This window comes from Macrobrachium rosenbergii, chromosome 54 (genome assembly GCF_040412425.1).
Source record: "Macrobrachium rosenbergii isolate ZJJX-2024 chromosome 54, ASM4041242v1, whole genome shotgun sequence".
NCBI classification, from domain to species: Eukaryota; Metazoa; Arthropoda; class Malacostraca; order Decapoda; family Palaemonidae; genus Macrobrachium; species Macrobrachium rosenbergii.
The window spans coordinates 42,842,216-42,863,586 of record NC_089794.1 but is presented as its reverse complement, the minus strand read 5'-3'; the positions used below and the strand labels follow the sequence as shown (position 1 = coordinate 42,863,586).

The window sequence follows — 21,371 nt, the reverse complement described above, 5'->3', positions numbered from 1 at the left end:
ACTTTCCTCTTCTATCTCTCTAACTTCACTAAATGAGTAAGGTCTTCCATTCTGTTCTCCCCAATCTGCATTCATCACAAGTCAAATCTATTGAACAAACCTGACCTCTGCAACTGGAACACAGGGTGTGAGTCATAGGTCACTTCTGTCATCCGTGTCTTGCAGCCCTTACTGCAATACCGGAAACTAGAACTAGCTAGTGTTGGACATTTCCTAACTAGTCAAAAAAGTCAAATCCGTGAAAAGTCAAATGAAAAAATGCCGAAACGGCTACAAATACTTCACCAAAGAAGAAAATACAAAGTCAATACAAATTCCAAAACTCTGGACTGTAGCAACACCAAGTGTTATTATTACAAGTAGCAAAAACAAATTGTCGTGTTGGTGAATTATTTGTTAACTCTTTCGTGCCAATTAGGCGGAGCATATTCACCTATACAAACAAAAGAATTGCTACTGCAAATTCAGAATTCTAACTGCCGTTCAAGTAGAAACTTTAGCTAAGTAATTTCTGGGTAAGTTGCATATATAAAAACATAATTTTCGCCGACAAAAATGCCAAGCATCGGGAAGGAGGAGCTTTCCTAGTAGCGTAGGAAAGAAACCTCCTACAGATTAAGCATGAGGGAGGAAAACTGAAGGAAGCCTTACTTTGCCCCCTCTTAGCAAAAACCAAGCTTCAATTTTCTTGAGTTCTTTCCCAGAAGACGGGGAAAGCACCATGTGGGGAGCCTAGGTCTGTTATCTGGATGGCTCCTCATCAGGAAGGTCAAGGTAGGCGAGACAAGGGATAGAAGGAGCCAAAAAAGGGTAGGAAAGCTCACCCACAAATACTGAAGGAGAACTGCACAGGCTAGGAGACCCGCGGTTGGAATCAGGCCCTTGGTGCTCCGAACAGAAGACTGATACTTAAGAGTTGGTGCCGGGCGCTCGGGAGTTAGTGTCGGGTGCTTGGGAGCTGGCGCCGGGCGCTTGGCAACTGACGCTGAGCAGTCGGGAGCTGGCGCCAGGTGCTCGGAAACTGGCAGCGGATGCTCAGGAGTTGGCGTCGGGCGCTTGAATGAAGAACACGGGTGCCTGAGAGGGATTGCTTGGGAACTTGGAGCCAAATACTGGCGCCCAAAAGAGGTACGCTCATGAGAGAAATAATCAGGACTGTCCCATGCATTGCAGAAAGGCTGAAGAATGCACCCGGCGGCTTAAACTGCTGACTGGGAAGTGGAGAAGAGAGACCACCATCACCTACTTGCCTCTTCAATGGACGAGATGAATCTAGAGTGATTGCAGAGCTTCCAAGTCCACGCTGAGTCTTGAGAATCGGACGACATCTGACGCACATCCACAGAGACGCCTCTTCAATGGCTGTCTGTCGAAGCCTGGGACCGACCAACAGGCAAACCCCACAGACCCACATGGACCTCCAGTATGACTCCTCCTAGGTTCAGGGAATATGACAAGGACCTTCGTCTAGGAGAATCTGCAGGACGAGCAGCCACCTTGTCCAATTCACTGTATCACTGCTAGGTTAATTTCTTGTTAAAACTAGTCTTGAGACTGGCAATGGCAAGGGTCAGAAGCAAGGGAGTAGGTAGACTAAAAATAGGATGGCTAGTAGCATGAGAAAATAGGGCAGGAAGGGGGGAAGAAGGAATAGCAAAGCTATCTTCTAACTTAGGCTAGGGTAGAATTCTAGGCTAAGGGAAGCTCATTCCTCAGCGCTAGAGGTCAATTTCCTTTCTATCCCTCTAACTTGTCTAAATAAGATTATGTACCTTCTACTCTTGCTGACTATAGCATTTAGCACAAATTTTCTCCCTACTATATTTCTGCCCCCTAGATTTACTGAAAATTGTATGAGAATCATATGAAGACTGATTAATCTGGTTTGCAACTATCACTACAACAGCAAAAATAGGAGACTTGAATCAGAAATAAAAACCAAAGAACTAGAAAAAATTATCCTGAAAGCTATTAAAGCTTGAAGGCTACTCAAATAAGTGATAATACTTCACCAAAATCTAGCCATACAACTGAAATTCAATAAACGAAAACTGCAGCCATCCCCTGATGTTACTCAAGAGCAAGCAAAAACTGAGGTTTTTTGCTATGTTGTCTCCAGTACCATCGTTGGTGGAGTTGCTTGTCACCTACACTAAACTATCAAAGCGCTACTTCAATTTTTTAAATAAAAGCTGCCATGCAAGTTAGAACTACAGGCAGTCCCCAGTTATCGGCAGCGGTTCCATTCATGACAGCTTGACGATAACTTAAAATCACCAATAACTGAAAATCACCAATAATAGTGTTGATCCCCGGTTATCAGCACTGAAAATCCAGTTATCGTTGTCACTAGGCATGTGCCATAAAACCAGATCGCCAATAACCAAGGTCGCCAATAACTGGGAGCTGCCTGTATAGCTATGTAATTACTTGGTAAGTTACTAATATGAAAACAGCACTTACATCCTGTTCTAACCTTTCAATACACTGTCCCTGAACAGAAAAGGAAACAGAAGGAGGAGCTAAGGAGGAAGTCTCAGCACTACCTAAAGCAATAGCAGAGGAAAAAGCCATAAACTAAGTCAGGATAACAAAAAAAAAAAAAAAAAAGGACCTGGAGGAGGGAGAGAAATAACAGGTATATGACCTGATCTAACTATTTGCTTTTGCTAGATCAGGTCATATACCTGTTATTTCTCTCCCTCCTCCAGGTCCTTTTTTTTCTTTTTGTTATCCTGACTCAGTTTATGGCTTTTTCCTCTGCTATCGCTTCAGGTAGTGCTGAGACTTCCTCTTTAGCTCCTCCTCCTGCTTCCTTTTCAGTTTAGGGATCTAACTATTTGCTTTCACAGTTCCTCATTGGGCCAGTCGGTAGAGTTGTCGGCTAGCACTCTGCTAGGCCCGAGTTCGCGTCTCCGGCCAGCCAATGAAGAACTAGAGGAATTTATTTCTGGTGATAGAAATTCATTTCTCGGTATAATGTAGTTCAGATTCCACAATAAGCTGTAGGTCCCATTGCTAGGTAACCAGTTGGTTCTTAGCCACGTGAAATAAATCTAATCCTTCAGGCCAGCCCTAGGAGCGCTGTTAATCAGCTCAGTGGTCTGCTTAGACTAAGGTATACTTAACTTATTTGCTTTCGCAATCTATCTGCTTCCCATCTCTTCCTATATCTAATTCATACAGTACAGTACTTCGAAAATCCTTACATTCCTCACACCCATTCTCAAGACAACACACTATACCCCTGTACAAACAGGATCTGGCTGCCCCAAAATTCAACATCCTGCTAACACAGTAATCATCCTACAGAACCTAATGCTCCTAGCCTTGATTCCAGTAGAAAGCACCCTAGAAAAAATACAAGTACAATATCATGAAAGCAAAAAACAGCCAAAACCATGAAATACCAATGAGCGCCTATACACAATGGCAGCAACAGAATTCTGGCAAAGAACTAAAACATTTGAAGCACAACTGGTGGAGAACAGGTGTACTAGACATTCATCCAGGTCAGCCATGTGATCTTTTGATTGACTGCTGACTTACATATTAGAGCAGAGATATAAGCTATCTTTAATAGCAGGTAAGATTCATCTCAAATAATATTACATGTACTTCAATGTGACATTCTTTCTAGAATTAAAAATACCAGCATTGATACACCATTCCAACAGCAAATTGTCTGAGGGGGATCCCTGAAATTAGTACCATGGATAACAGCAGCAAAAACAAGTGTCAGCTTCAGTCAACCGGAGGTACCTGTAGAAACCTCATGTGTTGGTGAAAGAGTAGTTTTTTGTTGATTTTTATTGACTTGTTGGGAGTAGGCAGTTGTTTGCCAAACCTCAGTACTGGGACTCTAGATTTTCAGGAGTTGTAGTTATTAGGAAGACTTTCCTGACAAAATAAGAGTGCCCCATAAAACTGAAACAGGATTTTCAGTTCTTCATTAAAGAATGATCCTGGCTTTACAAAACCAAGTTAATCTTTATGATAGATAGTAACTGAGAGAGGGAAGTGTCTAGAATAGTATCATTCTCATATCTGTAATTTGGGTGAAAAAGATAAAAATAAATAAAGCTTTTGTCTCTAAAATCCACAAGGAAACATGCTGAAAAAGTGCAAATTCCAATGACTCCCTTAATGAGAATTTAAACACAAAACATAAAAGAAAAAGGTGAAGCAAACTGCACAGTACACTGCAAAAACAACAGCCTTAATGAATAACTAATATCCCAGCATTAGTATGCTTCAATCTGCAATCAAAGCTCAAGGTATTATGTAAAATAGGTTTTGCACTTATCAACAATTTAATGCCCATTTTTGTACTTATCTGGTCTGATACTTTTCAAAAGGAAGAAATCTTTTAAGGTACTTACCGCTCTCCAACTGGCGAATTGCCTTGGCTTTGGCAAGCTCCAAAGCAGTCACCCACTTCTGACGTTCTACTTCTGATGAAGCTTTTAAATGGAATGTCTGTGTACCCCCATTACTAATAACAAAATTACATGAGTCTTCAGTGTGAATCACAGCTCCATGAAGGCTTATAGTGCCACGGCATGTATGTAGCATTTCTGCCTGCGATCTGAAAAAGAAAAAATCATATTGCAATGCTGTAATGTGTAAGTTAAATGGCAAATCTAATGCTATATAAAATAAACTATATTATCCAGAAAAATAATTACATTATATTTGTACCAAGTTTCATCGGTGAAATACAAGATATAAAATAAATCTTTTTTTTTTTTTTACTTGTCCTGGAAGACCTAAGCCCAGATTCCAAACAATCCTTTGCAGTAATAAAATAAAAAAATTGAAATGTCTTTCCAAAAGCACAAAAGGCTCTTGATTAAAATATTAACCAAATGTCAAAACCCATATGTACAAAAGTGCATGACTTGCAAGTGAGGTAAGCCCTCTAACAGAATACAGTATAGTTAATCCTAATTTTAAAGGCAATTGAAGACTACTGAACTCTGGTATAAATGGGCCTGGAAAATTTGTCTTGGAGACCTGACAGAAAAAGTACAAAACTTTCATTCAAGCAAGTTGTTATGGTTTGTCACTTCTTGGATACCTGTTGCTTTCATCTTAAATATCTGGGCACTGAACCACTCATATGCAAGTATTCTGGGCTTTGAAGTAAAAAGTAGCATGTCTTGAAAACTTAACACAATGAAGCTACCCAACAAGTTTTCATTATTCTCATTCCACTCTTCTTCTGCTGATCACACTCAATCTCAAATTATCCTATCTTCCTCTACCTCAGATCTAGTGAGCTCACTTCAGTGAGGATCCCATTAACTCGGCAAAATTCTACCCCTGCAAGATATACTTCCTTCCTATTTCTCTGTCTTATTTCTCAGTCAATTCCTTGATAATTTATCAAGAAAATTCAAATGACTCTCTTGGCTACATAGCTCAAATGGACTGATCCATCCCAGTTTGGAGTACTGTTCTCAAATTTGGGGTGCTTCTTTTTAAGTCTCCTTCCTTGATAGGGTTGAGAGTAGGGAAATTTGTTTGATAAATGATCACAATCCTGACTAATCTTTTGACACCCTTCCACTCCATTACACTGTGGAGTCTTGGTCTTACTTTTTTATAGGTACCATTTCTGCCACCCTTACACTGAGGTGTCACGGGAAAAATTCCTCCACCTGTCAGGTAACCTTGTAACACCGGTCAGGTTATTTCTTCCAACGTTTATTCTGTGGAAATCAGTAATCTGCAGAATGCACAGTTAAATGATGGCAGAATGCACAGTTTAATGACAATGTCTTTATGCCAAACTGAATTTTACTTTTGTTTTTCCAGAGAGAGAGAGAGAGAGTCTAGTCCAGTAGGAGTAGGTCTTGTTTCACTTACATTTTCAATACCTTCAATAACCCTGCTGTTGTTAATGTTCCTCAGGCATGACATTTTATTAATAACAAATTTAAAGGCATTTGCCTGTAAACCTGATTTTTAAAAATGATGCCTTAGCTAGCATATTCATAAAAACTAGAGATTTGTGCCACTGATCTTAAGTCCAAGAAGTCATATACTTCTAATACTGTAAGTATACCTTGGTTTAACCAGACCACTGAGCTGATTAACAGCTCTCCTAGGGCTGGCCCGAAGGATTAGACTTATTTTACGTGGCTAAGAACCAACTGGTTACCTACCAACGGGACGTACAGCTTATTGTGGAATCTGAACCACATTATACCGAGAAATTAATTTCTATCACCAGAAATAAATTCCTCTAATTCTTCATTGGCCAGCCGGAGAATCGAACGAGGGCCCAGCACAGTGCTAGCCGAGAACGATATCAACCTGTCAAACAAGGAACTATCTAATACTGTCAACACTGTAGTGTGCTTGAAAGAGAAACATTCATGGCCATGCAGCTGAGAAAGTATGATCAAGCAAGTATTTTGTTTACTGTATATTGAGAGTGAAGGGGAAATGTTGGCTATTTTCTTTTGTGGCCTAAGCCTTTTCCTGTAACCTAGGTTTGAATCCCCATTAAGCTACCGCTTTCACAACAATAAAGCAGCATGCTTGAAAGTATAATGTCACACAACTCAATTCCTTGCAATTTCAATGAGTATTGTAACTGTATAAGAATATCAATTTACCCTCTTCAATTGTAAATGCATAAACCACTGATACTGTACTGCACTATTTTTGTTCTACTGTATCATTAGTTTATTGTGGAGATAAAGCAGATTGTCCATTTTGTTAAATCCAGTCAGGGAAAAGGCCATCAGGGCTCAGAAAGAACTTACCTAGGACCTCTAGGCCTACATAAAATATGTGAAGTTCATGCTTTCTGTGCTTAAATTTATCACTATCAGCACTGGCAAGCTGAAGCTTCTGGCCCACAAAATATTAGGCAAACAAAATAATCTTATCAGCATCAGACTAATGACTGACATATTAATAAGTAGGCCTATCTTACTTAATAGATAAGCCTCAATGTTACACACAATAACCTAAACAGCGTTAAGTCTAGCTAAATTAACTTGATGACCAAGTAGGCTGCAAGAAAAACACTGTCACTTATAAACTACTTCAAAATGAATAAACTGGGCCAAGGGTTAAGATAAGATGAATATATTACCACTGAATAAATTATAAATATTGTAGTGTTTCCATTATATGGGATATGGAAACAAGTTCTTGATATTTACTGGTTAATGCAAACCAGAAAGCTTAGGAATAGTTCCAAGTCCCAACTAAATCTTCACATTAAGCAGTTCTAGTTCTTGTTTTTTTTCCATTACCGTTGTGCATGTGCTTCTAGATTTCAGCACTTAGCCTCTACTGATACAGGTCCACTGAGCATAAATGGTCAGAGTAAGCCCACAACTTATGCCACCTAAGACATCTCTCCCCTTCCAACAACCTTCACCAAAATACAGCTCTCTCTGACCTTTGGTCTTGGAGACTCTCTTCTCATTCATTCATTTAGCACTGATACATATCACACTTCACTGAGTTGGAGAAACACAAGATGACGCCCTGCTTAACTTTTGGGACGGCACAAAAGACAGCAATCTTTTATATTGGAGTTCGCACAACCACAGCTGTTACAAAGACATCAACCTTCATGCTTACATGAAATATCACAAACAGTGGCAGATTAATTTTTTGGGGCAGTAAATATCAAGCCAGGTAAGGAGAAGGCTAGTTTAAGCTATGTTAAGGTTATATCAAAGCAAATGGCTTGAGGCTGACATTTTCTCCATTTCCTCTTTTTTTTCTCCTTGCATTTTTCTGTGATAACAAACACATGAAGCATACATCTTTAATATGTCTCCTCTTGTGTTTTGAGTTATTTCTCTATTGCTGCTTTAGCTATTTACTCATACTTGTTTCCCACCACCAAAAATCAACCATTTCCCAAGCCCTGTGGTTCCCATAATTGTTGGATATACTGGTGAGGGTAACATACATACAAGTGGTTTTTCCTAACAATGATGGTCAACTACTTAACTCTGGATATTAAATCTTTCCTAAAGAACATCTACGCTACAACTGAATGTCCAAATGTGAAGAGCAGAGATCTCAAAATGTAGCCTACATTAGGACAGCCCAGCTCTAGGCCTAACTTTCACTTTTCATGACACTGATGATGTCATTTAGTGAACAGACAACAAAACAACTATGTAAGTACAAGATCACATCATGATGGTAACAAAATTTCCCAAATATCCAGTGCATGAGCAAAATTGACATAGGCCTAGGTCTAAGAGGCCCTCAGAAACCTCTAAGATGGCAGCAAGATGACAGGATATTACATGGGGACATTTAAATATGCAAGATAAGTAAATAATACCTATGGGACTTGAAAAAAACAGGGCCTTTGTCATTAACGATTAGGGTAAACATTTCACTTATCACCAAACTGTTCAAAATTAGGCCCACCCTATATTAGCCTATTATTACATGGGATATTCAGGAAATAAATGGTGCTGTCATAAAAAATCAGCCATTGGCAATGTTCTACTCTTGACAAGAAACACATCTATCATGCACTGACAATAACCTTACGACTTGCCAAAATTTCTTTTACGTCTACTGAAGGGAAATGGGCTTAGGCCTAGCCTAGCCTTCAACAAATCTGGGTCACAAACATCTCCACTGGCGACACTAGGCCTAAGAGCTGCTGCCGGCATCATTAACGAAATGCTGAAAGGAAACTTCAGAATAAGTTATGTCACATTTGGCTGGCGATGACACAAACGTCTATAAATTGCGAAACAAATCAGTCATAGTCGGCCTAAGGCACCCTAGACCTGTGTGGGTCTAGCCCTTAGGCCTAGGTTAGACCTTCCCTTACCTGTAATAAGAAAGCAGACCGTTGGAGAGTACGAACCATCTTTTCTGGTAGCCTTTCAGGTAATTGGTCCACTTGTACAACCAACCTTTCATGTCCGGGTCTGCCTGTTTCTCTGTAGACATTTTGTTTTTATGGATGAGATTTGCTTGTCACAACAATCATCATCTGATGGAGCCAAGATGGCACCTTTGGCAACACTGCCAAGTAGTCTTCTTCTTGGGATTTAAATTATCACTAGTTCTGAGGTAGCAGTCACATATCTATTTATTATTTATTATTCTTATCCCGTTATACATTTTCTCTGAAAATTAAGAATGCATTTGCCGATGGAAATTAATTATATTATAAAAGAAAATGGGAATTTTTGTTTCGTGGTACTTCTACAGAGAGAGCTGGGTCATCATATTTGGTTTGTTTACGTTTATCAACAAAAGCTCGATTATGCAGAGCAAAAGTTAAGGAAAAATTATGTAAAATATAAATTCTATTGATTTATTTTCATACGTTTTATAACTGATTATCTCAAAAAATATTTTGAAAGTTGTTGTAAAAAAACAAATAGTATGGACCAATCAACAAATGATAAGCTGCAACCGAGAAGCTGGCGTTGGCAACAGTGGTTTAAAACTAGTAGGTAAAAAAAAATAAAATATCTCTGTACAACCTGTTATCTAATTTTAATTAACAAGCAAGTCTTCAATATAAAATTTCCTTGTGCATCAGCATATAAGAAATCATGTTATTTGCCTTTAAGCCAACCTCAAAAAATTACGTGTCATGTTTGGTTTTTCCGCTTGAAAAGAGTGGATGGCACGAGGAGCATAAATACTGTATATATGCTAATTATGTTGTGTAACACGCCTTTTCTACCTATGACGGATAATCCTTTAGCAATGAGCTCTTCCACGTCATCGTACTTGACTAATATATTCATGGCATGCCATGAATCGTCCCTTCTGCAGAGCATCTAGGTGCGAAAACTAAAGATCGTAAGATGGAAGAGACATAGACGAAGCGCTCTGCCCCTAATGAAACGTGACAGCACGGACAAGATTTAAAAGCTGTTGAACGAAGTGAACCAACAGGAAGACTATTATTTAGTTCACACATGAAAAGAGCAAAGATCATGAAATCCCCCTTCCTTTTTATGGGGGAGGGATGTTTTAGTCAATTATGAAAAATCGAATTCCACGCTGAGGTATATAAGGAAAGCACTCGTACCGACAGCTACTTCAACTATTTTTTCCGACCACATCGATAAAATCAGGTGTAATAAATAGCTTCTTCTTAAGATATTGGGAGCTTTTTTTCAAAAGACGAAATAAAACATATCACGGCGAAGATTTTGCTTAATAGAGTTACAAGAAAACCTTTCAGGGGATAAAAAACTATAGAGTGGAAATATAAATATAATAAAAATTTTGTAGTTCCGTTAGTTCCAGAATTAGATAAATTTTGTAAAATATTAGGCGATGGGGATTACACATTTCTTTTCGGCTACAGCGATACTATGAGAAATACATCTTCAAAAACAAATACGAAACTGAGGACTCCACCATCGAGAAACAACCAGGAGTATGAGTGATCCCTTGTAATGACGGCAATAAATCCTACATGGGGGGAAATAGGTGGAGACCTACCTACTTTATCTGAGCACAAAAGAGTTACCATTCAAACTGAGTTAATAGTGCGGTTATATCTTATATTTTTAGAATGAGAATCATTAATATATAACTTGGGAAGGCGTGAGATTTATCTCTAGTAGCAGTGAAATAAAAACAAGACAGATCGTCGAAGAAGCATTCATTGACAGCATCCTCACTATAAATAGAAGCACATCCTTTGTTAAACTGGATATAGTGATCCTACGACCCAAAGCACCTCCCCAGGGAAAGGAACACCACCACATGACATCGAAAGTTGAGCGGGGATTAATATCACAAATCCACTGCAACCAGGTATGAGAAAGTCCTCAAGACCACGCGCAATGGAGCATTGCACATTTAGATCCTCTAAAGTTGTGGGAAGTTCCTCGAGAAAGCTGAATAGGCAGTTTTTTGTGTGTAATATTTCAAACATGTAAATTATTCACAATGTAAAAATAAAAATAAAATAATTCTTTTCTTCCCAACCCACTACGCACACATTTTCCAGCATTGTTTATATACTTGTCATCAGAGGTAAATTTTCAGAGTATTAGCACATCAACATCATACTTTAATCTTAAGTCCATTTAAATAAATTTTTTCAGTAAAATTTTCAGCCTTATGTACGGAACGTTACGTTCTTATTCTCACAGAAGCATTTCTCTCTCGAGAAGACACTTCTCTAAATTAGGAAACTTAACATTTTCCAATGTCATTTCTTTGTATTTTTTCGAGCGCTCCTATCATGCTGACTTTTAACTTGTTTTTAAAGGTAGTATTAACAGACCATCTCTCCCAGCCGTTGTGAAAAGCACTTCTTCCGTCGCAGTTTAGCACAGTTGTCCAACTGACACTGAGATATGTTCACTCCCGATTTGCCATGAGTACAGATTTCCAAGTCATTAATCCCAGGATGAATCATTCACGAAACAGTGGCAGACGAATCTTTTTGCAGGTTTAGTTCCGTTTAAAGTGTTGTCAAACAGGTACATTAACATCAATAAGTGAAGTTAGGTGTAAAGTTTATTGATTTCAATACTTATCATATGTGAAATATATTCGCAGACTGCCGATATATGCTCCCAAAAAAGGATATGTGGCATTCGAGAAAACGATGACTATTTGTAAATCATTCATATTATGCTCCAGCTATGCTCATTCTGTGTTAGCACACCCATCGGTTATCTCACAGATCTTAAATCTCCCAATTCTTCGCATATTTATTATTTTTTTATTTATCAAATTCCAAAATTTGTCTCTTTCTTGTATGACTAGCCTACTTGTCTCAAGTGGTTACTGTGCCGATATCTCACCAAACAAGCTGGCCCAATTTCAGTCACACTTGTACTGTAGATAATGAGGCAACCATCATTCCGTCATTAACAGAGCAGAATGAATTACACATCATCCAAAAGATATGATCCTGATTGTTAAAATAATTCATTAGTTATTAATATTAATTTAATTTTTCTTATATAGTTCTAAATATTCCGGCAAAACAAATACCCTTCATGACTCTTCCAACCATTCTTCGTGACCGTAACTTCTCCCCCCTCTGTTCTCGCTTTGAGAATATGTAAGCCTCTTATCCCTCTGTTCTCACTTTGAGAAAATGTAAGCCTCTTCCCCCTCTGTTCTCACTTTGAGAATATATAAGCCTGTCTTTGCCGTAGAAGTGAACCCTAGAGCTAGATGACTCAGGCTAGTGTAGTATCCACGCTTAAAACTTTATTTCTTGCCAATTCTTGGTTTGGCTGTCACTCTTCTTCAGTCATCTGTGGTCTGTCATTCCTAGAGCCTCATTTTGCCGCTACGTGTTTTTAAATCCTAGGATTTTTGCTACTTTAAAGGGAATAGATTTTGTCCTTATATAATCTCATGATAACTCTTAGTAGTTTTTTACGAGCAAAATTGCTCACACTTTGTGTCTTTCCTCCTCTTTTCCGTCCTAATAGATCTATAGCTTACTATTCAAGTAAATATACAACTTTATTTCCTTTCTACTTCTCAGTTACCTTCTCTTGACAGCAGGGATGGGTTCGAGTACATGTGGCAGTACTTGCGGACAAGTACAAGTACTGAAGAAATTTACAAGTACAAGTGCAGAAGATTTGTTTAGCGCTTAATGCCAAGTCCAAGTACTTAACCCTGTACTCAAGTACAAGTACAGGCACATTTCAACATGTATCTGATATCTTTATACACATGTTTATTTCAAATTCAGTAGCAAATATATAATGAAAAAGCATATAGTAATACTGCATATTACAATGATCTTACAGAAACAAATACATCTCTGCCCTTCCGTATAATCTGTGTACTTCAGATTTTGGATAGTGATAGTGAGAGCTACCCACAGGGCGTCAGGAGTGAAGGTGATCAAAAGTGAGCAGCTCACAAGTAAAGGTAATGATAAAAATTTTACTAAATTTCCTAGTTTAGTTGATGATACAAATTTCAATATACAGTAGATTTACACTACAGACAAAAAGTGCGATACTTCTAGTTCAGAAAAATATACAAGAAAATTATAATTTTTAAGTTCACAGTTAATGATTACCCTAATAGGTAATAATGGAACAAAATTAAACATAAAATAATTAACATATTGAGCTCAACCTGCGAGAGACAAGGTTGGATGGTACATTGAATCCCTCCATGTTATAACATTCTGTAGTTGTTCTAAAACTATTAATATTGGGGTCGTTGAATTTCGCAGCTTGTTATTGGACAGGTTATGTCAGTTGTCACGTTTATTTGACCTGGTTTAACACAAAGCAAAAACAAAAAAATCCACATATGATTAAAACATGTCTAAAAACAGCAGCACCTACGGCAGAAGAGTTGCCAGATAGTCTAGTACTAACTGCTGCACAATAATAGCTATAAATGACGTAACTTAATGTTATTACTATTATTTATTAATTTAAATACTTTTTATCTTATAATCTGCATACTCATAGTAAGAGCAGTTATAGCTATTTCATTATTTATGCTAATGTGCCTGTATAATTATACTGCACGGAACTTGATAAGTATAGGCATAGGTGTAGGAAGTAGGAATTATTTGGAGGAAGGGTGCAAACACCAAATTTGCCCGAATTTCAGAAACCCCCAGAGTTTTTTTAAATTGCCATATATTTGTGTAATATACACCAAACAGCTGTTAAATTATCTACAGTAGGTACGAATTTAAAGAAGTTTAGCAAACCATTCAGTGTTCATACATACATCTTATGTTTTAAGAGTACCAAAACTCTCTCAAATACAAAAAATGCAGGGGCAACTTTTAAAACCTTACGCAACTTATAAAGGAGCATAGTATCTACAGATTATTTTTACATTATTTTTCATGATATATGGCATGAATAACAGATCACCAACTACATGTAGAAAAGATATAAAAATGCAAATGAAAATCTGCATTACACTGGTACAGGTTACAGCGTATTTGGAGATAAATTGGAACAACAAAATTTTGTCTCTTTCCTCTTTGTGCCAAACACATTCACAATAGTGCTAATGTCTACCCTGTTGGCATGACCTCTCTCAATGCAAAGAAGTCCTAATGCTGAGAGCCCATCTTGCCCCATAGTAGATCTAAGGTAGGTTTTGAGTCTTCTCAAGCACGAGAATGACCTCTCTGCTGAACAAGATGTTGCAGGTATATACAGTTGCCAGGGTTTTGCCACCTCACTGAAGTGTGCAAGGTTTCACACAGAATTTGACTGGATATAGTTTACCACTGTATTTGCAGTTATCAATTCCACGCCTTCCAGATTGTGAAAACCGGCAGCTTCAGCCATTAGGATGTCTTGATCCACATTGTGGGAGATTTGTTTACAAATGGAGTCTCTCGCCTTCTCCATCGCCAGCAAGGATGAAAAAACGGAGTCTTGTATTCATAGAAAATGAGTAGGATGATTTTTGTAATCGAATGGGGATATTCTAAAGTAAATGATAAATTGATAATCATAATTCATGTGCAATTATTTATTACCTGGTTAACTTACAAATATAAGTTTATCATCATTTTTATTCTTATTGTTATTTTTCAAATTATAGAATTTTTCTTCCCCCGAATACCCGAACATTCCAACCAATTTGCACGAATTTTAGCAGATTCCCGAATCCAGGGGCCCAGTTGCCACCCTGGCCCCCGCCTCCTACGCCTATGCTTAAAAGTACTTGATTTTTACGAGTACCTTTTTGGCCAAAGTACAATTACAAGAGCACTGATTTTTTAAAAATCTGAAGTACAGTTACTCAAAATTCTGTACTTCAGTCCAAATACAAGTACTTGTACTTGGATCCAAGCATGATATATTTATGTCTGTATTTAAATACCTGAATCTACACAGTCTCTCTCTCTCTCTTCTCTCTCTCTCTCTCTCTCTATCTATATATATATATATATATATATATATATATATATATATATATATATATATATATATACATACATATATACATACATATATACATATATATTAATGTATTTGTTTATATCTACGCAACATATATTAAATAAAGGATATATATATATATATATATATATATATATATATATATATATATATATATATATATATATATATATATATATATATTTGTGCATATATTTACATATATCTACACAACATATATTTGTGCATTTATTTATATATATCTAATATACACACACACAACATATATACACACATATATATATATATATATATATATATATATATATATATATATATATATATATATATTCATTATACTGTATATATTTATATCTATTCACACACATGCATATACATATGTGTATACTAATATTTCTCTCTCTCTACGTATATATGTATGTAAATGCAGTAACTGTATTTGGAAAAGAGCATAAAGAATCACTGTTTATTTTCAAATAACTCCTTTTTCTCCCACTTCACCTCAGCTGCACTGACATCAAAGTCACGTTTCGGAAACTAATTCAATTCTTCAAAAAGCCATAGAAGACACTTATGATTTATGTTGTTGGCTCGAACTTAAAGGGAAATTCTAGAAGAACCTAAGAATGCGTAAGCAGAAGGAGGATTAACTCTACTTATGGAGACAAAGAATGAGGGAGCGGTGGGGGTAAGTAGATTCCGGTCGTTTCCATATAATAAAAAGGAACAAAGAATATGGAGAACGGATAAAATAAAGGGCAAGACTGCTGGGTAATGGTTTAGAATAGTTGTGCAATTGTCGTTCTGTTGTGTACAATATTAAGTTTAGGGTTCCAGAGAAAAGACTGTACCAGAAATAAATAAATAAATAAATATACATATATATATATAATTATAATATATATGTATACATATATAATCTCAACTCTCTCTCTCTATATATATATATATATACTGTATATATATGTATGTATATATATATATATATATATATATATATATATATATATATATATATATATATATATATAGAGAGAGAGAGAGAGAGAGAGAGAGAGAGAGAGAGAGAGAGAGAGAGAGAGAAAGAAAGAGAGAGAGAGAGAGAGAGATATATATATATATATATATATATATATATATATATATATATATATATATATATATATATATATATATATATATATATATATGGTACAGTCTTTTCTCTGGAACCCCCAACGTGATACCTATCGTACATAACAGAACGACACGTGCTCAACTATTCTATAACCTCATCTAGCAGTCTTTCTCTTTATTTTGTATATTCTTCATACTCTTTATTCCTCTTTATTATATGGAAACGACCAGTGTCTATTTATTCCCATAACTCCCTCGTTCTTTGTCTCCATAAGTAGAAGTAATCCTCCTTCTACTGATGCTTTCTTAGGTTCTTACATATTACGAAATTTCTTTTAAGTTCGAGCCAACAAACTCACGCCGTAACTAAATCGTAAGTTTCTTCTGTGGCTTTTTGAATAGTTGTAATAGTTTCCGAATCGTGACTTTGATGTCAGTGCAGCCGAGGGGTAAAGTGGGAGAAAAAGGAGTTATTTGAAATAAACCATGATTATTCTCTTTTCCAATACATTGTACATACAAAAAATTGACATACCTTCTAAACATTCTCCATCAAATCAATTTCCTTCTAAATCACAACGTTGAAAGCTCTACGGGAATTTACTTTCACCTAAAAACTAAGTGTCTTCCAAAGCTAAGCATATTTAATATACAGTAACTAAAATGCAGGCTGGTTGTTTAGACACTTCTTTCCTCTTTCATCAAAATTGTACTGACATGCTTTTGGGGTTCCACCTCCTTGCCTGCTTTCTTTGGCCAACATTCTTCAGTTCTTGTATTTCTTCTGTAAATCATTAATCTTGTGTCTTAGAATGGTTATCAGATCATTCTTCTCTTCTATTTATAAGCAGAAGGTTACTGTTTTACTTTAGTTTGTCTATCTTTATATCATTAAGTATCTTATTATACAACACAAGTATAATGACTTGGTCTTTGAGATTGTTTATTTCTTTGTTCATTCACTTTCCGAAGATGTTTAGTTCGTTTGAGAAACCTTCCACGCACACTTTCAGATTCTGTTCTTTATTCGTTTGTTTTCTTCCTTTAACTCACGAGCTTCTCTGTCCTTGTCCATCACTTGCGCTTGCAGATCGGCAGCCTGATAACGTAATTCGTTGTGAATCTTCATCCGGTGCACTTCATCGTTCCAGGCATTTACTTTATGCTTCAAAGCTGAAATTTCAAACCTCTCTTTCTCTTCTATCTTCCTTTGCCCTTGCTCTCTTATTGTGTTTGAGGTGATAATTACAAATATTAAAATTCTCAGCCTCTTTGGTCGTCTTTTCAAAACTTGGGCCTTTTTTAACTGCCTTTTCAAACTTTCGACGTGTCTCTATTGTCAACAACTTTCGTTCTCCAAGGCTTCAATTTTCTCATGGAGTTTGAGATTTTCATCAATCGGTCTACCTAAATGCCTGCTGAATTCAAGATGCTGGCCGATCTGGAACTGCAAGCCTGACGTTTGCAGTCCTTCTCCCTGAAGCTGGGCTTGCAAAGCAGCATTTTGTTCCGTCAGTCACATTTCTTCGCCTGACGTCCTTCAAGCAAGGCAGGGCAAGGAATGGCTAGGGGGAGGGGGCGGGGGGAGCGCTGCTTCACAAAGCCCGCCAGTAATCTTACAAGACATTATATATACTGTAGGCTCTGGTTGTAGTCCATTTCTTGGTGTCTTCTTTCCGTGATGACAACTGTACTTCCACTTAGTGAAGGAATCACGTCTCTGTCCCTCCACGCCTTGTATGTGTATTCATTCTCAAATTTGGCTCGATTTTGTGAAATTTTGACATTTTTGAAGTAAGAAATCGTCTGATGTTTTTCATTCATCCTGACAGATTCCAATTCAGTACTCCTGTGCAGGTGTGTTCATACTACAGGGAATAATCATGGAATGGAATATAAAATCTTGGTTGTTCTAAAACTATCAATTGGGATGGTTGAAGTTTGCACCTTGTCATTGGACAGATTACGTCAGTTATCACATTGATTTGCCTTGTTTTAACACACACACGCATATGACTAAAATATTGTCTAGAAACATATTTTTCTGTGTGGTGTTTTGACAAATTTGTAATTATATGCCAAAATACAGTCAGCCACGCCAGTAGCCACATGACAAAAAAAAACCTAATACAAAATAGAGGTCAAGACACTAAAGTTGTTCAATATGAAAGCAGAAATTTTTACATGTACAGGTCAATATCAAGCTAATTTATATTCCTAGAGATGGTAAAAAAAATTTTTCACAACTTTTAATTGAAAACCCCTCCTACCCCCTATGGGTGGTTGTGTTCAGCTAGGTACACAAGTTGCCAGATAGTCTAGTACTACTGCTGTACATTTTATTACTATTATCATTTAATAACCCACATACTTTTTGCACTAATTTAAGTAAAATATCTTACTGTAATCTTCTTAGTCACAATAAAAGCAGTTATAGTTATTTACTTATTTATGCTAATGTAACTGCCTAATTATTACTGAACTGTAGCCTACTTGATAAGTGCTTAAAAGTACTTGATTTTTCAAGTACTTTTGCACTAAGTACAAGTACAAGCACATATACACTGGTTTTTAAAAAATGAAGTACAAGTACAATTACTCAAAATTTTCTACTTCAAGTCCAAGTACTTGTAAAGTCCCCGCTCAAAGTGTTCTCTATAATGAACATCCCGTTTTCTGCGGTGCCTTCACATAAACCTGGAGTCGGCAAAATCATGTGTTGACCATCATATTTGTAAATTATATATTTTATTGTCTTTCCGAATGATCATACCTATGTACATGTAACGAAGTATTTTTGTAACACGTCAGACATTATTAATCACTATGTTTTCTATATGAACTTGTCCTGTTTTTGTATAGAAATAGTTTGACCTCAGGGCACCTGTAAATCTTTGTACCCGCGGTCTCTGCGATGTACTCAGACGTCCGCACGCCGCTTTATAAGTGGCTTTAATAAATCAACCTACCCATCTCACAGACTCATCATCAACGCAGAGTTACGGGCTGCTCTAGGAGCAAGAGCCCGTGCTGGCACAAGGCCAGCTAAATCTAAAACAACAACAATTAATAAATCAGCAGTACTTGTCTCCCTGCTCATTATTTCACACCTCTCTCACAGTGGTGACCCCTGGAGTGGTTCCCAGAAGCCATTAACAGACCCAAACGGCGACTAAGTCTTGGCCCGATGAACCTCACCTACGCCCCTAACGGACTAACTACAGTACTCTAGCAAAGCGTTCGGGCATTTACCGACACTCGCCGGCAGGTCGTCAGCGTCATTAGCGGACCCACACGGCACGCTCCCCCCGTTTTGACATGAGTACTCCCTCACTCCAGTAACAGCACAAAACGAGCATGGATGCGGACATTCCTAACCACATACAAATTACCGCGAACCTCTCGGAGGCAGACACCTCCCTCTTGCAACCCCCTCCCGCGTGCACCTCCGGGCCGGTACCTGCACCCCACACGATGACCCCCCTGACGGACCAACCAAAGACGGCCCTTAACATAAGGCTGCCGCCATTTATCAGGGAAAACACAGCGTCTTGGTTCTACAGGGCAGTTCAGGCGCCATCAACACCCTCCCACAGGAGATTTACAGGAAGGTCGCTCCATGGTTACTGACAACGTCGATCCCCACCACCTTCCAGGAACTAAAATCCACTCTCGTCGAGACCTGCTCCCTGCCGGTCTCCGAGAGAGTTGTCCGCGCCCTCAGCCTCGCCCTCAACCTCGCCCCCAACCCCGGCAGGAGGGTAACCTCTTGGAAATGTGGCATGCCCTCCAGGACCTCCTCCTCCTCCCCGAGACTGACAGGAACAGCAGGCGCAAAGAAATCAGTCTGTCGAGGGAGATCTTCCTGCGGCAGCTCCTGCCAGAGGTCCATGGACAGATCACAAACTCATATACCCTGCCAGTCGAGGACCTGATCAGGGTAGCGCAGCAGCGGACGGATTCCACGAAGGCAGCCAAGCTGGCGACCACACCCACACACTCTGCCAACTGCCTCCTGCCAGAGGACCCCACCATGGAGCCCATCAACGTCGTCGAACAGAAAAGGCCGTCCCACCAGCAGAAGAGGGAGGGGCTGGGTCTTTGCTATTACCACCGGAGGTTGGGGAGAGCTGCCTGGTGATGTGAGACCCCTGCCTTTTCTTCCCTTCAAAAAACGGAGGCGGCGGCGGCCAACTGCACAGGCCGCCATGGCAACAGCAGCAGAAAAACCCAGGGGCCCCCTACCAGTAGGGTTCTAAGTCTGTGACACCAACTCCGGCAGGATGATGTTGGTCGACACTGGAGCCGTGCATTCAGTGTTCCTGCCTTCAGAAGAGGACCGCAGACGCCCGCCGGACCCAACTGCCTACCTGATGGCCACGAACGGGTCCCCCATCCTCTCCTACGGCACCAAGCTCCCATCGATCTCCACCCTTGGCTGGAGGTACAGCTTGGAATTCATCATCGCCGATGTCAGGACCCCACTCCTAGGGGTGGACTTCCTCTCCCACTTTGAACTGGCAGTCGACGTCGGCTGCAAACACCTGATGGACACCGACTCCTGCCAGTCCCTGCCTTTGTCGCCGGGCCCCAAGGAGCCCGCCATCTGTTCCGTCGTGCCCCACCAATACGATTCCCTCCTGAAGGAGTTCCCGGAGGTCTTCAAACCCGAGCTCCGCCAGATGCCCGGGGCTCCTGCAAAACACGGGATATACCACTACATCAAAACAAAGGGCCGCCAACGCACGCAGAGTTCTGACGGCTTCCCCTGCAACGCCTTCAGGAGGCCAAAAAGGCCTTCACTGAGATGGAGAGGATGGGCATATGCAGGAAGGCTCCCAGACCCGTGGGCATCCCCCCTTCACATGGTGCAGAAAGCGGACGGCACCTGGAGGCCCTGCGGTGACTACAGGCAGCTGAACCTTGCAACAAAGCCCGACCACTAGCCCCTGCCCAACATGCAGGACCTAACGGCCTCTTTCCACGGGGCCAAAATATTCTCAAAAATGGATCTCTTAAAATCATGTTTTCAGGTACCAGTGGCGCCGGAGGACATCCCCAAGACCGCCATTGTCACGCCCTTCAGTTCCTACGTCTTCGCCTTCTCCACCTTCAGCCAGAGGAATGCGGGCACGACATTCCAGAGGTTGATGGACAGCATCCTGGGGGACCTGGACTTCTGTATCTGCTACATCGAAGATATCCTAATCTTTTCCAGATCTCAGGAGGAACACCTGCGGCACATCCGGAAGGTCCTGCAGCGCCTGCAGGAAAATGGCCTTGTTGTCAGGTTCAACAAGTGTACCTTCGGCTTCGAAAAGGTGGAATTTCTGGACCATGAGATATCCC

General features: G+C 39.1%; 2 protein-coding genes across 11 annotated transcripts in view; one reads left to right on the top strand and one right to left on the bottom strand.

Moving 5' to 3' along the window:
• Positions 1–11,323, bottom strand: part of Osbp (oxysterol binding protein) — a 420,928-nt gene extending 409,605 nt beyond the window's left edge. For 4 of the 10 annotated variants that reach the window (XM_067098129.1, XM_067098130.1, XM_067098138.1 and 1 more), the window contains exons 1-2: positions 8,834–9,048; positions 4,383–4,588 (exon numbers count right to left, since the gene is read on the bottom strand). In XM_067098129.1, coding sequence (XP_066954230.1) covers positions 4,383–4,588; positions 8,834–8,955 — 328 coding nt within the window. In that variant the 5' untranslated portion in view covers positions 8,956–9,048. Of the gene's footprint in view, positions 1–4,382; positions 4,589–8,833; positions 9,135–11,266 lie in introns of those variants that run through there. The other 6 variants (XM_067098135.1, XM_067098145.1, XM_067098139.1 and 3 more) reach the window with 4 other exon arrangements.
• An 8,982-nt stretch (positions 11,324–20,305) lies between these two features.
• On the top strand, positions 20,306–20,968 carry LOC136834655 (uncharacterized). Its single transcript, XM_067097241.1, has one exon. The coding sequence runs from the start codon at positions 20,306–20,308 to the stop codon at positions 20,966–20,968; it is 663 nt and encodes a 220-aa protein (XP_066953342.1).
• The last annotated feature ends 403 nt before the right edge of the window (positions 20,969–21,371 follow it).

Bases quoted from the DNA above. Each gene is read 5' to 3' on its own strand.
- LOC136834655 (XM_067097241.1), top strand. From the start codon at position 20,306: ATGATGTTGGTCGACACTGGAGCCGTGCATTCAGTGTTCCTGCCTTCA.